Source organism: Pygoscelis adeliae, unplaced genomic scaffold (genome assembly GCF_000699105.1).
Source record: "Pygoscelis adeliae isolate BGI_AS28 unplaced genomic scaffold, ASM69910v1 Scaffold179, whole genome shotgun sequence".
Lineage (NCBI taxonomy): Eukaryota > Metazoa > Chordata > Aves > Sphenisciformes > Spheniscidae > Pygoscelis > Pygoscelis adeliae.
The window spans coordinates 2812037-2823715 of NW_008825612.1; the positions used below are offsets into that span (position 1 = coordinate 2812037).

General features: G+C 45.2%; 1 protein-coding gene across 2 annotated transcripts in view; it reads left to right on the forward strand.

The window, feature by feature from the left end:
• RTN1 (reticulon 1) overlaps window positions 1-11354 on the forward strand; it is a 125448-nt gene extending 114094 nt beyond the window's left edge. Inside the window, exons 4-9 of one of the 2 annotated variants that reach the window (XM_009332739.1) lie at window positions 5780-5987; window positions 7190-7328; window positions 8198-8267; window positions 8657-8703; window positions 8798-8856; window positions 10758-10800. In XM_009332739.1, the coding sequence (XP_009331014.1) occupies window positions 5780-5987; window positions 7190-7328; window positions 8198-8267; window positions 8657-8703; window positions 8798-8856; window positions 10758-10800 (566 nt within the window). Of the gene's footprint in view, window positions 1-5779; window positions 5988-7189; window positions 7329-8197; window positions 8268-8656; window positions 8704-8797; window positions 8857-10757 lie in introns of both variants that reach the window. The other variant, XM_009332740.1, reaches the window with a different exon arrangement.
• The last annotated feature ends 325 nt before the right edge of the window (window positions 11355-11679 follow it).

The window sequence follows — 11679 nt, forward strand, 5'->3', positions numbered from 1 at the left end:
TCATTTGAAGGCTGGATACAAGGGTTTTGCACACACTTTTTGTACTGACTTCCACGTAAATGCTGCTTGATGCATGTTCATTTTTCATACAGTTATTGCAGTAGAGGAAAAACTTGCAAAGTCAGAAGGAGAGAACAGAGGTTTTCAGAGGAAGGGAGGGAGAAGCTGTGGAAGATGTGAATTGTCCAGTCTCTACTCAGTTGATCTTCATTGATTTTCATCTTAAAATGCTTTCTTTGAGACATGGAATGGAAATATCCCCGTTTCTCTTACAAAAGTATTTTTGAAAAACATAACCACGCAGGAATCTGAAGGTGGGAGGACATTTTAGCTACAAGTTGGTTTGGATCCTCTATTCTTCCTCTGGGATCTCCGGTCAGGAGCCTTGGGCTGCAGCTGCCCCACACCATCGTGCTTCTGGGGACCACGTAAACCACCAGAGCCCAGTCCTCATGTTTCCGCTAGGTCCCGAGGAGAATGGATTCCGGAGCATCACTACTTAGTCCAACTCAGCCATCTCAAGTCATTCACCCCTTGCCTCTAGCACTGCCCTCTCCAGCCCTCAGGTCTGTCTTCTGTCTTTTTTGATGCCAAATATTGAGGAGCAGAAACATTTTCTGCTGAAAGCCATGATGAGAGCTGGGAGAGTTTTCAGGCACTGTACTCAGGAGCAATTCCTTGCTGGCACAAGCATTGCACGCTGCTGCTGTTACTTATATTTGTGAGGTTACTTTTAGCTTGCCTCACAAACATGGGTATTTACCAGCTGCTCATATTAACAAGTGGTTGCTTGTATCATAGAGTTTACCTTTGTGCATCGTTAGTCTGGGGATTGGCCCCAAATGGAGGACTCGCGTTAGTTTAATGAGATGAAATTATACCATAAAGTATAGCTGAAACACTGATTTGGCACCCTTGAAAACTTCTTCTTTCAAATAGAAGGCTACTTGAGTAACATTTTACAAGTTTTGCTGTCAGTTAAAAAACACAGGCAGATGATACTTTCAGATAAATAGCGCATCAGATGTGCTTCTCCAGAAAAATTCTTCAAAGGCAGTTGCAGTGACCTGCATCACTTCTGTCTTAGAGATGGCTGGCAAGTCCTTCTTAATAAATACAAATACTTTTGAGTCTGAGGCAGTTCTGGCAAAACGCAGAGTCCTTTTATACCTCCACAAATAAGCCAGAGCTCTGGTATGTTGTACTGGAAAGGGTGCAAAGTGACCGACGCTGCTTCCCTCCTTCCAGGAAGCTAAAGGGAGATCATGGAAAGCTACAGCTGAACAGCTTCTGCATGTTAATGGGCATGGTCAGGGTTTTACAGTTGGGATTTTCAAAATAGAAGGAACCCAAACCTCAGCGAAGCCGAGGCTGATTTCACTGCCTGTTTTCCAAAACCCTGTTTGCAAATCCTAGCTGCAAACCTTAGGTGGTCTGAAGTTGGCATTTTGGCTCTCAGAAGTGTATCTTGCTTAGCCAGGCAAATTGACCCACTGTCCAATTGCATGCGCATCACATATCGACAGGCTCACGTGGCACCAGCCTCCTGCTTCATGCATATTCAGCGTGTGTTGCTCAGAATCATGCCATTGTAGTCGGGTCTGGGCTGTGCCGTGCACACACACACACACACATGCACACATGCTGTCTGCAACACACCTAGCGCTTGCAGGACCCGTGACCACACTAGGACCTTTTATTCCTTCCCTATGGGGCAATTTTTCACTAAGTATTGACCAAAGCATTTAATTATTATGTCATTAACTCATGCTGTGAGGGATCCCCTGTCCTCTAACTTATCTGGGGAGCACTGTACCCATGTAAGAGCTGGACTCAAAGTCTGTCTCAGCCTGGCTGAGCATGGGGCCAGCATGTGCTGGCAAGTGGTTCTGCAGAGAGATGTGTGCACGAAGGTGTGCAGCTCCAGCTCAGCTCCTGGCCCTGCCGTCCTCATACTCACTGTATCCCCATGTGCTGAGGAGGCTGGTCTGAGCCTGGGTGGTCGTCTCTTTGGCATGCGAAGGAAGGGGTGCAGGCATGAACAGGCAGCTACCCTTCATCAAAGACTCAGGCCACCATTTGTATTTTGTGACCTGTTGAACGGGCAGTAAACCTATGGGGTCAGCAAGCGTTTGAGGGAGTAGTTTATGGTCTTAATCAGTTTTTTTATGAATATAGGATGAGATGAAACTCAAAGCAGACATATAAATGTGGTGGGCAACCTCATCTTTCATTTTCATTCCTGTTCAGAATAAAAAAAGGGTGTGGAGGGGATTGATGCACCCAGTCCTGGGTTCACCTCATGGCAAAGGAGCAGATTTCTCATGGCTTTGCCCCTTGGTATCTATTTGCAATGCCAGACACCAATGTGACAGGTACTTTTGCTCTGGTGTAAACAGTTACAGGAGGAAAAGGCACCCTGAGGAAGCCAGGCAAAGGATCCCAGCAAAGGATCCCAGCTAAGGGATTCTGCACCCAGTATACTTCTGACCGCTCTTAAGGGAGATTTGTTTATGTAAGGAAATGTAGGACAAAAATAATATAAAAAGCCTTTGAAGTGACTGAAGCTGCAACTGAAAGAGCAAACATGGCTCTGACACATAGCTCAGGTGATTTCAGCAGCATTTAAATTGCAGGGGAACAGATACAGCTCAACTCACTGAGGCCTGTTGGCAAAAAAAGTGCTTTCTCCAAGGAAACCCACGGGCCATGGCTGGACCCCACAAGTCTCCACTGATTTCTAGCTCTGAACTCTCCTTCTTCCCCTTCCCAAGGAGCCGTGAGGTTCACCTCCCTCCTGCACTCCCTTTTGCAAGGCGGTTCGGCTCACCCCCTTCTCCCCAAGGGAGAGGAGGAGGAATGGCTGTGGGAGCAGCCAATCCCGCCTGAACAGCTGGACACGGCAGCAGTGCCGCAGCTCCCCGTCCCTGTGAGGGAGACGAGGAGAAGGCAGATTTGGTTCCTGCCCTTGAAAATCCTAACTGAGCTACTGCAGGCTGTGGGTAGGGGGTTGTGTGTCCCCCCCAGGCTGGACCTGTGCACTGGGACAGCCACGTAAAAATCATTCAACTCGTATCTCCCTCCTCTGTGCTGAGATTTTCCACCTAGCAGTTGGCACATATTTTTTCCATGCACATGGGAATATTTGCCTCAGGTCTAAAAGACACAGGATCCCTCTCTCCCAAGTCTCATTTGGCTGGTGAAAGAGGCCAGCTGCCTTTTCATCTCCTCCCTCGCGCGTGCACATATCCCCAGAACTGTGTCATTTGGCCTCTGTCCATGTTGCTCTGAGTTGTGGCAAGACTTCCCTTACCTGATACAGCTTAGTAAATATCCCAATCATTTCATGGCAGAAAGGGGCAGGTTTCAGGTTATACACACACCTGGTCAAATCTGTCTTGAGTCATCCAGTATCTTCCTTGTTGAGGGGAATAAGAAAATGCAGTTTGGCATCTCTCTGCGTGAGAATACAGCCCACTTCCAGTCTGCAGGAATATGAGGCAGAAGATCCTAGAAAGAAAGAGAGAGGGCTTAGTTGCTCATTTTGGGCCTTATCATCAGTTGGCATTAACTCAGGGAACTCTACTGAAGTGGACTTTTGTATTTTTTGGCTCAGCTCTCATTTGTTTGCCTGTCTACTGCCTGCATCCCAGGTAGTGTTTTCCCCTGCTGTGTGGCCTTTTTCTTTCATCAGCAGATGATGTTCCACATACAGCATCCTCAGCTAGCTCACCTGTGCTCATTTAATTTAATGTGAAGGTATTGTGTGATAGAAAATTTAAGTATCTCAAAAAGTGAGATTTGCAGACATTTCCAATACTGTCCTTTGACAGAGGAATTTTTAAGCATAAAAATGAGCAGGCTGTGAATAATACCTCCTGTCCAAATGCTTGCTGGTGGAAGCACACCAGTTGCTGTGCTGTGCTGCAGAATTTTGCAGCACCTTGACTGGAAAAGCCTATGAAAAATGGTAAAAACTGCACACTTGTGTTCAGGATGCCATTTTGTAAGGATGGTTTGTGAGTCCTCCACCTGTGAGCAATCGGTGGAGCTCCAGCTGCCTGCATCAATACAGCTGGGTCTACTGCTAAACTCCCCGACGTAGGTGCATGCTCTGACTGTAACTGCATTTTGGAGCATTCCCTAGCCCATGCACCTGGGTTTCTGCAGGAAGGAGACCTGGGCATATATCTGGAAAGACTCTGGCCTGGTCCCTGCTTTGCAAAGTCAGCATCCAGGACCCCAGCACGTACCAACAAGATCCCCATCCCTTGGCTTCCAAGCAGTCCATAGATCTATTCATGCATGCTCATGGTCACAGGTCCAGTGCTGAACGCTGACACTTAAAAATATGAAAGAGTTATTATATTGTGTGTATTGATGGAGAATATAGTAGGATGTGAATGTTGCATGAAGAGAAAAGAGCTCAGTAATACAATAGCAATTTTTGCATTCAAGCCCATCACTTTGAAAAACAATGCTAATATGTGTAATAGTAATGAGTAATATAGCTCATTGACTCAAGGCAAACATGCCATGGCGACTCACAATTTTTGGAGATCAGATGATAAGAACAACTAGGGTGGATTAATTTTGTTTCTTTTTGTATTTGTGAATTTTTTTTTTGACAGATTGCAGCTTTCCTGAATTTACTCTTTGTTCAGAATGATTTGACAAGTGGCATCTATGAAATCTGTTTAGTTGGTGGTGTGTTCAAGCTGTTCATGAGGACTTGTGCAGTGTATGCAATTAAAGCTGTTCTGTTTAGATTGTCATGAGCATGTTCTTTGGCTGGATGAAGAATCCTCTCAGAAACAGGTTATCGATGTAAAGAAATTAAACTCACCTTTGTGGACTGGATATTCAGCAATCGTTTCATAAAATTTTGCTTTTATAGTGATTATTCCTGATGGTAAGATTGTTTGCTGGAGCGGTTGGAATAAACTATACAAACTGGGTGAAAAACACTGTCAAAATTGACTCCTTTACAAATGTAAAAATATATTGGTTGAAAATGTTTTTCTGCACTTGCTTTGTTCTAACTAACAACTCCCATGGATCTAGACAAGGAAAATTATCTAACAAGCAGAAAGTTTCTTTTTAATATTTCTGAGATGGTTGGATTTGCAGTAGCAAAAGGGATTTATTCTGTATTTTAAGGTCCCATCTGAAAAATGGTTTCCTACCCATGTAACTATTAAGCAGTGGTAAAACCAGGAGTCTTTTCCTTTCTCAAAACAGGAAATAACAAAATCATATTGTCAAACCTTTGAATGGGAAGGTGGTTTATTGTGGCTAACCCCAAACTTTCTGAATAATTTATCAACAACCCAAACATGAAAATGCTTTGATCAAGCATTTGGCATTTGGACTTGTGACAAAAAAACAATCCAGAGTTTCCAGGGTAAGTAAATGCAAACTAGGGTGAAAACTTGCCATACAACCCTAGCAACAACACAAACCCCAGCTTGCATTTGCCTTGCTGCTGCAAGAGACCCACCGTGCTGTGGCTGGAGATATTTATCCCTCTTATCTAACCCAGACACAGACACGTGAAATACAAGGATTTCAAGTAGGTCATCGGTTGTCATTTCCTCAGTGTGTTGCTGAAGTCACTCCTCTGCTTCTGTTGAGAAGTCCCTGTCGATGCTGATGTGAACAGGAGCATCACTCCTCCCTGTACCCTCCTGCAAGGACTCCAAGCATCGCAGTGGCCATGGTGGCCATCCTCGACGCCCTTCCAGCTCCTGCCTTTAACATGTTGGTCTTCTCTCCCCAGCTATCGACCTGTTGTACTGGCGTGACATCAAGCAGACAGGGATCGTGTTCGGCAGCCTCCTGTTGCTGCTCTTCTCCCTGACCCAGTTCAGCGTTGTCAGCGTCGTGGCCTACCTGGCCCTCGCCGGCCTCTCGGCCACCATTAGCTTCAGAATCTACAAATCGGTCCTACAGGCCGTGCAGAAGACGGACGAGGGCCACCCCTTCAAGTGAGTGCTTTGCAGTCATGGCCAGGCGCCGTTTATCTTGCAAAGGATCCATTCCCAGTGGCAATTCACGTTTCTTTAGCTGCCGCTTTTGTACTGGATAAAATTCTTTTCTTGCTCATAATAGGGGAAATAATTTTTTTCTGTTGTCCAGCATCTCAAGAGCTGTAAGGCTGTATTGGCTCAGATCCTGGGGGGGAAAAAACAGCACAAAAGCCATTGTTCTCTGAGACATGGGAATTTTTTTCCTGAAATTCAAAAGATCCAGAAAATTTTAAGCAAACAGAGAACAAGATTTTCATTAGAGCTAATGATAATACAGTATCTCTGCAAGCAGGAAGAGTATTGTTTCTGGGCACACTCTATTGGGCATAGAAGGAAACTATTTATATCTTTTCTCCAGCACTGCTTGGCTGTGATGTGACAGTCCATCACCCCAGGTGATGGTGCCAGTGCCGATGCTGGTGCCCTCCCCACCCTCCACAGGGTCTGGGTGGTTTGCTCCATGAAGGCAGCCATCCTTTCTTCTCTGCTGTGCCAACAAGTTGGTAAACCAGGTCATGGAACCGATCTGGTTTGCGAACACACACGCTGAAAAGAAGTCTTGTTGGGGTGCTGCTCCTTCTGTTTCACTTGGATCAGTTCTGAGTTGTGACTCACGGCATGGGCATAGTTCAGAGAGAGGTGCAGGGCAGGCAGAGGGATGGAGGAGAGAGAAGGGGGGCGTTGCTGCCGAAGGTGACATGTGGCCAGACAGCAGCTTTTGTTCCTCCAGAGGCTGCCAGCTGGAGGAGCTGTCCCCTTCTGCGGCAGCAGCGTTGCACAGAAGTTTGTGGGGAAACCCCCTCAGCTAGGATTTGCATGCCCCTTCGGGTGGAGAAAAGAGGGAGATCCCATCAAGACCAGGCTCTGCACGGGGAGAGGGCAAGGCTGGAGGCAAACAGCCCTGGCGCAGCCCACAACTGCCCAGGGAGATGGGTCATGCAAGGCGAAGACAGTGTGTGCTGGTGGCTCTGTGCCTGCAGGAAGGGGAACACGTTGCTCCATTCTTTGCAAAGTTGCAAACATTCTTTGCTCTTCACGCAAAGAAATGAATTTTCTAAAAATTCCCTCCTGGGGAGGAGGGAGTGACGGGGTAGACAGGCACGAGCGTGAACGGCAGGTGAACCTGCCTGGGTTTGTAACTATACCTGTGTTTCTGGCAGAGCCTACTTGGAGATGGAAATGAATCTTTCACAGGACCAGATTCAGAAATACACAGACTGTCTCCAGCTATACGTCAACAGCACAGTCAAAGAGCTGAGGAGACTCTTTCTCGTTCAGGACCTTGTGGATTCTTTAAAAGTAGGATTGCTTTAAATATTTTTAACCCCTCTCTAGAGGATCAATCTACATTTCAAAGTGCTGCTTCCCATGTTGACAGTGTCGTCACAAAACCTAGTTTTGTGTAGCTCCAAATATAAAAGTTGCTCTCCTTTTTGATTTCCAAACTGCTTGCTTCCAGGAGTGTGGAGGCTTGGCAATCTGCATTTGAATTTATTGATCCGTATACAGGACTTATAAAAGTTGCAGGACCAGCTTAGCTCCACTGCAGTTCTAGAAGCATCTCTATGTTATGCTTTCTATGACTTTGCCACAAAATGGTGTGTTCCCCCTCTAATACCTCTGTTAATCTGGATTTCCTCTAATGGTGGCATTTCCTACTATGGAGGAAGGTCTTCTTTCCCTCCCTGCTGAGATGATTATTCACTTTCAGCCTTACACCCAAGTAGGTGCTCTTCAGAGCAAAGGGAAGATCATTAAGAGAACAGACATGGGTTAGGGTCCTAATTACTAAAGATTTTTAGAAAAAAGTACGCATCTCCCAGCCTCAAGAGTTTTCAGTCACTGGGATTATCACTGTGGGGCTGCGATTAACCTGTGTGGGATGACCCCTGCCATCATCAAAATTGGATGCAGAAATCTGCCTATGCCATGCTTAATGCAGAGTCCTAAACGTATGCAATTAAGCCCTAACCATACGTGAAAGCTCAGCTAAGAGGGTGAGAAGCAGTGAACACCCAGGAAAAGTACCTAGTTCCTAATGTGCCTTACTTAACAATTCCCCTTACACATTGAAAAAGGCTAATGTGCCATTATGTTAGCTAGTTAAGTGAACTGATTTCTTCTTATGCTGACACTGGAGGTGATGTAATGATCCGTCTTCAATTTAGTTTGCAGTACTAATGTGGCTGTTGACTTACGTGGGAGCCCTCTTCAATGGCTTGACTCTTCTGATAATGGGTAAAAATCAACATTTCTTTTAAAACCTATTTTTAACTTTCACTCCCTTGTGATTTCTACTTAGACAAAACAGCCTATCCTCGTTGTGCCTTCCGCACAGTTAAACCATCAACTTTTATTTCCCTTTCCAGTAAATATTCATTATTCCCATTACATTGTCCCTCCTGCTATAACTAATTTGTGTTTTACGGTTTTGCAGCTACTAGTCCCAGAGCAATGGGAAATTCCATATTTGGGAGGTTTGAGCAAAATTCATTTTTAATACAAAGATCCCTGGTGGATCAGCTGACCAAGTGGCATGATATGTGTTTGTCGCTGTTTGAAGTAGGTCTCTTCTCTGGAGGAATCTGATCGGCAGGAATATAACAGTATGCTCTTTTTCTCCTCAGCTGTGGTGTCTATGTTTACTCTCCCCGTTGTATATGACAAGTACCAGGTAAGTCTGTCCGCCCCTGAACTACAGTTCAGGTGCCTGGGTGGTTCTGCCTTGTTGATGCCCGACTGACTTGGTCTCCTTCTGCTCTTTGCAGGCACAGATTGATCAATACTTGGGACTGGTGCGGACCCACATAAACACTGTTGTGGCAAAGTGAGTTCAGCAGCAGACCTGACCTGTCTTGCTATGAGGTTGAGGTGCACTGGGGGGTGGCTAAGAGCTGGGTGGTCCTGGGGACAACGTGCCCTATGAATGGTGTCCTCCCCGGCTCCTGGCAGACAGGAGCTTGTGGGAGGGCAGATCCCTGGAGGAACACAGGACTTCTCAGCTGCATGTAGACTGAGGCGGAGCTGTGACCCTACATCCTTCTCTCCCCTCTCCTGCCGTTTGGGGTAGCTGTGGACAGAGCAGCCCAACCAGGGACTGATGTCCATACTTTTGCCTGGCCAAGTGTCGTCCCATCTGGGGTGCCTTGGGAAGACAAACGCCATCACTCCAAACGTCCCCCCCTTCCTTCTTCTTCCCCCAGCTTTATGTACTGAGCATGACGTCACATGGTATGGAATGTCCCTTTGGCCAGTTTGGGTCAGCTGTCCTGGCTGTGCCCCCTCCCAGCTTCTTGTGCCCCTCCAGCCTTCTCAGTCGGTAGAGCATGGGCAGCTGAAAAGACCTTGGCTAGTGTAAGCACTACCTAGCAACAACTAAAACATGGGTGCGTTATCAACTTTGTTCTCATCCTAAATCCAAAACACAGCACTGTACCAGCTACTAGGAAGGAAATTAACTCTATCCCTGCTGAAACCAGGACACCAAGACAAACCAGAAGGAATGTGTTAACTCCCGTCCCCACTGACCACCCCAAGCCTGGGTTTTTGCATTCAGGGACTCTGTCCTTTAGAATTAATAATACCATTAATGAACAAAGTGGGAATTAGAACACCACGCTGTTACAGAAAGAAAATACCTGCAAGCATCATGATCTTGAGTGTTTCAAACCACCATGGAACGGATGGAAGACCTGGATGAAATTTTTTATGCAGTTTGCTCTAGTTCCTAATGAGCTGCCTGTATCAAAAGCTTTTGTGGGATCCCTAGGGGCACAGTGAGGGTCTGTGCCTAAGTGTCTAAGCATAGTTCTCGACACTTGAGAATTAATGAAACAGAATGTCTGGACTGGAAGGTAGATCCATACATCTCAGCAGTTTGTATCTGTGGCTTTGCAAAAGTTGGCTGAATAACAGGTATCCAATGGGAGGTTACAAAATGGTGAGGTACAGAGAGCAAGTGACCTGCAGTGAGATGCTGAGGAAACTGGGCTTGTTTAGTCTGGCAAGGAGGGAGCAAAGGAGTGATTTCATAGCAGCCTATATGTACCTGGTGGGAAGTTGCAAGATGATGGAGCCAAACTCTTCTCAGTAGTGGCAGACGTTCTAACAAGGAGCAACAACATAAATCCAGCGTAGGAGGTTGATGTTGGACTGTAGGAGAAACTTTTTCACAAGCAGATTAGGACAGCACTGGAGCAGGCTACACAAGGAGGTGCCAGAACCTCCTTCCTTGGAGGTTTTCAAGATGCAGCAAGACAAAGCTGTCGCCAATCTGATTTAGCATTGGGGATAGTCCTGCCTCATGTAGGAAGTTGATTCAAAGACTTCCAGGGGTCCTTTCTAGCCAATATTTCTGTGATTCTGCAAAAGCCTTAGCCTTGGGCAGGACTAAAAGTCTGTACTGAAAATTCTTTGTTTAAACTTCATTCCTGGCTTCCAATAGACAGTAGACCATGGTAGAATAATGAAGAGGGGAGAATATCACTGAGCATATCCCATGGTTACATGAACCACCAAAACCCGGGCCATTTAGAACTAGGGGCCTGTAAGAACACTTAGATGGGCATCACCCCTTTTTCGTATTAGACTCTGATCCACCTGTTGCGACAACACACTGAATGCAAGCTAAAGAGATTACCCCTGGATAAGACTCCAAGTGGGGATCTGCTGGAAAGGAGTAGCTGCCTGACCATATAATCCTCTTTTTTTTTTCTTCTTTATTTCTAGGATTCAAGCTAAAATCCCAGGTGCTAAGAGAAAGGCAGAGTAAAGCAGACACCAAGAATTCATCGACAACAGTAGTGAATAACAGGGGAATCTGGAGTGAAACAGCTCTGTTCTTACACTTTACTGCAAATTTATCGTTCTTTTTTTTCTCGACACCATAATCTTAGAAACATAAAACTCAGAAGCAGTGCTTTTCCCCTGCTGCTTCTGCACTTAGAATATTTGCAATCACTTGTGTCAAGCACTAAAGTATAGTAAAGAGAAAAGTGTACTAGATGTGTTCTTTTGTGTTGCTTATAAAGTGCATGATGGTGAGAGCCTAAATAATATTGACCTTTTTTATTTTATTTTTTTAGTGTTTTTCCTTCTTCTATTGGCATTGCTTCTATAACTTCTAATGTTACATGTGGCTAGGGGCTTTCCTGCTTAGCGCACTGATGCAATAGTTAAAATTGCTTCTACGTCACTGGGTTGCTGGTTGGATTCATCTTTATTAACTATATAGAATTGTAGACTGATGTTTTAGTGTTTTCCAGCACAAATAAAATAAACAGTAATCGGTACTTATGGTAATCAGTTTTGTATAACTCAAAAAAATGAAAACAAACCCCAGTACTTTTGTTGTAAGGGATTGACGACAGGCTGATTTACATGTATGGTAACTGGAAAGTTCCAGCATGTTAAATTTATTACAATTTGTATTACATTCTCTGTAGTTCCTAATGGACTTAATTATGGACTCTGAATATTTGCACTTATGTACTTGATACCGAATGCAGAAATAAATGTTACTAAATGTAAAAACTTCTCCTGCTTGTTGCCACTGGGATTATCTTGACATATGCAAACTGGACATGTACCGTGCAAAAAGAAGCACTTTTTTTCTCTCTCTCCCTCCCCTTCAGATCCGCACAGACTTTGC